The 4,269-nt window shown below is 38.9% G+C and overlaps 2 protein-coding genes across 2 annotated transcripts; both read left to right on the forward strand.

The window, feature by feature from the left end:
• The first annotated feature begins 409 nt into the window (after positions 1–409).
• On the forward strand, positions 410–1,084 carry LOC118439170. The gene is made up of 2 exons (XM_035860259.1): positions 410–619; positions 714–1,084. The coding sequence occupies exons 1-2, from the start codon at positions 427–429 to the stop codon at positions 1,067–1,069; spliced, it is 549 nt and encodes a 182-aa protein (XP_035716152.1). The 5' UTR covers positions 410–426; the 3' UTR covers positions 1,070–1,084.
• Positions 1,085–1,246: 162 nt separating this feature from the next.
• Positions 1,247–1,922, forward strand: LOC110860381. Its single transcript, XM_035860278.1, has 4 exons — positions 1,247–1,305; positions 1,395–1,560; positions 1,638–1,746; positions 1,812–1,922. The coding sequence occupies exons 1-4, from the start codon at positions 1,270–1,272 to the stop codon at positions 1,858–1,860; spliced, it is 360 nt and encodes a 119-aa protein (XP_035716171.1). The 5' UTR covers positions 1,247–1,269; the 3' UTR covers positions 1,861–1,922.
• Positions 1,923–4,269: the final 2,347 nt, after the last annotated feature.

Below are 4,269 nucleotides of genomic sequence, written 5' to 3' on the forward strand. Positions count from 1 at the left end.
TGGTTCTTTGGCTCAAGTTCACAGGCGGTTAATTGAAAAAGATTCTGTAGTGCAGGGGCCTTTTGTGAACAAAGTAGAAGTTCCAGTACTGTCAGAAATCCAATCTGACGGAAGTTATAGTGCTGTGAAATATAAAAACTTATGTTCATAACGGTACATTTTGTTTCGCTAACCGACAATTTGCAGTCGCGCAAAAGTTCTTAGAAAAAACCGGAGAGGTGACGGTAGTCTGTCGAAAATTGTGTGGCTTTGAAAGTGCGTTTACCTACCCTTGTGATTCTTCACTTATCTAAACAATTAATGTAGATTTGTCAAAATTGTCAAGTGAAATACAAATCCCTATCTCCGAGATTAATTACAAGTGTGTTGTTTTAAACGAATCCAATTTAAAAACTGTTGTGTTCCCTTTTACATTGTAGTTAAATAATGGAATTCCAAATTGTGAAATTTCCTGAAGAGAATGATGCTGTTGCCGTTGTTGCCAAGCCGTGGATGGTTGGAGAAGTCTGTTATTGGCCACCCCCACCGAATAATGTAAATAAACTTGTTAAAAATTATGCCGAACCGAATTTCGAGACGTGGGTAAAATGCAAAGCTCTGATCGTCGGAAATGCGTACGGTAAGCTCACATGTCATTTGCCTTACATTCCATTTCACATTCCAAACTACATTCATAATTTTATAAACCATTGAATTTTTGTCCAATTTTTCAGGAAGCTACAACGAAGCTCGGCAGAATTTGAAAGCAGCAACCTATACTTCGGATTTTGAAGAACAAAGAAGCGCCACGTCGGCATCGAAATCAAAACGACAGGTTTCTCTTCCCACGCCACCCGAAATTGATGAGTCTGGAAGCGTTATTCCTAGCGACGCCAACGTTATTCTAGAAGAGAACGAGAACTTGTCAAGAGAGGCGTCTTCTGTCACACAAGATCAAGACGTGGTGTATTTCGTCTCTCCAGCGATTGACACCAATGAGAAGGAGGTTCAGACGGATCCCTGCGAAATTACTCAATGTGAGCTTTTTTTAAAAATTTTGTACTATTTCTACTATCCAAAGAATATCTAAATAAACCTTCGGTTATTTTAATTACAGTGCTGCAGATGGTCAAGGGAATTCAACTTGCATTGGCAGAACAAGGTGAAATTCTGCACACAATTCTCGATGGAGGGAAAGGTCGCTCTGCCTCAAATACACGGATTTCAATGGAACTACAGAAATTTACGTTTCCTATTACAAATACTGTCGAATTGGAAAAGCTAAATGACATGGTAAAGTCGTCTGACGTAGCAAAAGGTGACCTGGTAAGTATTTCATTTTGTAAAATGTTGTAGCAAGTTTTATCCGTTTTTATCTCGTTTTGCTTGTGGTAATTGTTCTTTGGGGTATTCAGATCACCATCGTCTCTGGAGGAGTGAGAGGATACGAGGAAGTTGATGTCATTAGCAAGATGATGAAAAAATTGATGACCGACGATTTATTGTCCAAATATAGTCTAAAAGGAATGCAGAAAAAGCTTTCGTTATCTACGCTAGCGGATATAAAATATGTCCTACACAGTAAGTATGAATAAGTAGGGTGAATCATATAATTAGGGTTTCTTCCCTTGAATTTATTACTATTTTTTAATTATTAGGCGGTGCGGCAATTCTGATGAGCCCTTTGACACCTGACCACTCAAAAATTGATGACGGAATCTCGAGGGAGTTGACTAAGGCCGGCGATCGTGTGTATAAAAGAAATAAGTGAGAAATTTTTGCTATTATCAATATATGGTGCAAAATATTTATAACCTCTTTTAATTTCACAGGAAACAGCCAGTCACCAACAACCTGCCCTCGCCATCATCACAGAATTAATTTACAAATAATTAGTTTATTTTTTGTTATGATCACAAAAGTAATAAAATTATTTAAAAGGGCAACTGGTCTATCTAATTTTTTATTTAAATGTAAATCGTAGTGATTTCGGGGCAGAATTCGTACAAAATTCGTTAGGATTTCCATCAGAAATCGTCACGAAGTCGAGAAAGAATCGGAAAGAATTCGTACAGAATTCGTACAGAGTTCGGCATAAAAAGTCGTGACGAATCGTCAAGAATTCTGTACGATTCTGCGGGACATTTCCCACATTTCTTTGGGATTTCTGTACGAATCGTCAAGAAATCGGTCCCGAATAGGTCGAAAATTGTGGCCGAATTGATCCAGAAAACACAAAGAATTGTTGGCTGGGAAGTTCCCCGACTACCTATTTGTTCCATGTATATCGTGCGATACCGCCTTATTGCGCAAAGTACTACTAATTTCCATCAAATCCATGGACAAGGAGTGGTTAACCACCAATAAAAACCTAATGCGCGGTAAAATGTTGACGCCCTACTAACTTGATCCAGAAGGAATCCACTGTGAGATTGACTCGACTTGGGCAAGAAAGCTGACGGATGCCAAACTCTGCGAATTAAAATGCCTTTTCACTCCATTTCAACTTTACGATTACGTACATGCCATATGATAAGCTTGCCTCAGCATATGGAATTTCCAATATGACTGCAACCTCATACTATCTGCTAGCACGTTGGCAACGATCCTACAGAGTAAGAGTATCCTGTATTCGCTGACGGTTCACGCGATAAAATTTATAGTCGTAACACAATACGCAGCCCCATTCAAGGATATGGGCGCACTGCTTATCCCGTTTGAAAGTGAAGTGTGGTGGGGTCTAATGTGTTTTTGGTGCCTTAATTTCAATCATAATTTCGCTTAATCAGAACACAACGACTTCCCTAGAAATTTTGATACAAGGTACGCGAAATTTTATAAGTGTTTACGCTTACCTTCTTCGTCAGACAGGTGGGGACTGGTTAACAAAATTCACACGCAAGAGCTCAGGAATGTATATTGTCGCCGTTTGGCTCTTGTGTGGATGTCTTCTGGTCACAGATAACCTATACACGGGGTCAATCTTCTCAATTCTATCCGCACCAAAGCATCCCGAGTTCCGGAAAGTTTGATGAACTTGTCAACTCTGATCTGCAAATAATGACGACAGGTACTAATTACGTCGGCGATAGTAAGGAAAAAAGGTCCACCCTGTCGGATGTGTTTATACCTAACTTGCTCAAATATTTAGATAGCAAACCCCAGCTCAATAATTTCATTCATACCAGGACAAAAAGCTGGTTTTTGTTGCAGATGGAAATTGGGGGTCAAACTACACGAGTTTGTTCGAAGTATTTCGGAGTCCCGAAAATTGTCGAAACTTGGATTCGATACTGCCCACACGTTCGCTATTATGGATTCTAATACGGATATTCGACCTGTACAGACATGGCTAAGATTGAATGGAAAACGTTTAATAATAGACAGTAAGGAGGACACTCCATTTGTCATGGTTTGGTTGACGCTTGGCTTTAAGAACTGTTTCCATCCCATGTTGTCTAAATGGTTCGCTTACTTTTCGGCATCTGGAATTGAGAATAAGCTGGAACACCAAGAGTGGATGCGGGAACTATTTAAACGCTTAATAAATTAAAAGTCACAATTTAATAAGCTTCTGGTTAACCCGAAAGACTCTGCCACTTTCCACGAAGCGGATACAGTTTCGTTGAAAATATTAACCGCAGTTTTTGGAGTATGTGCCTATTTATTAATTCCAGCGGTAATTTGTTTTCTTGTCGAGTGCAAGAACGGTCTGGCTTGTTGGTTACGGTTAGTTACGAAAATTCTCAAACATTCTTGGATGCCACGGAGATACGACTTGAAGATAAACATCATCAAAGAAGCAAGGAAAATGTGAAAGGATCATTGTTTTTTGTTGTGCCAATCTTATCGAATCCGGTGATTTAGAAGTCAACTTCATGTATGTATACATTTCATGCCGTACAGGTTGGCACTGTGCTTTTTTGAGAAACTGGACAATATTTGCGAACAATTCCGTCTAATGGGGCACCGTGGTAATTAGGTACATACCTATCGTGCAACACTAAAGTGCTAACAGCTGATTACTCGAAAAGTACTTGACAAAATTGAAATCTGATAAATTCATCATAACCCCCATGCGACTTGGATTTATCGGCGAATTTTTAATTTTTCAATTCTAGAGTGTACAATCTAGGCAAGTACATACGGCAACATTGAAATTTTTCACTTTTGCAATGGAAATGAAAATACTGAAATTATAAAGTGATCAAAGCCATTCAAAGTTTATTTTATGTTGGTCAAGTGTATGTCAAGATATACCCTGGCATTCGCTCTATAAGAAATGTCAAA

The sequence above is a fragment of the Folsomia candida genome, unplaced genomic scaffold (assembly GCF_002217175.1).
Source record: "Folsomia candida strain VU population unplaced genomic scaffold, ASM221717v1 Fcan01_Sc031, whole genome shotgun sequence".
NCBI classification, from domain to species: domain Eukaryota; kingdom Metazoa; phylum Arthropoda; class Collembola; order Entomobryomorpha; family Isotomidae; genus Folsomia; species Folsomia candida.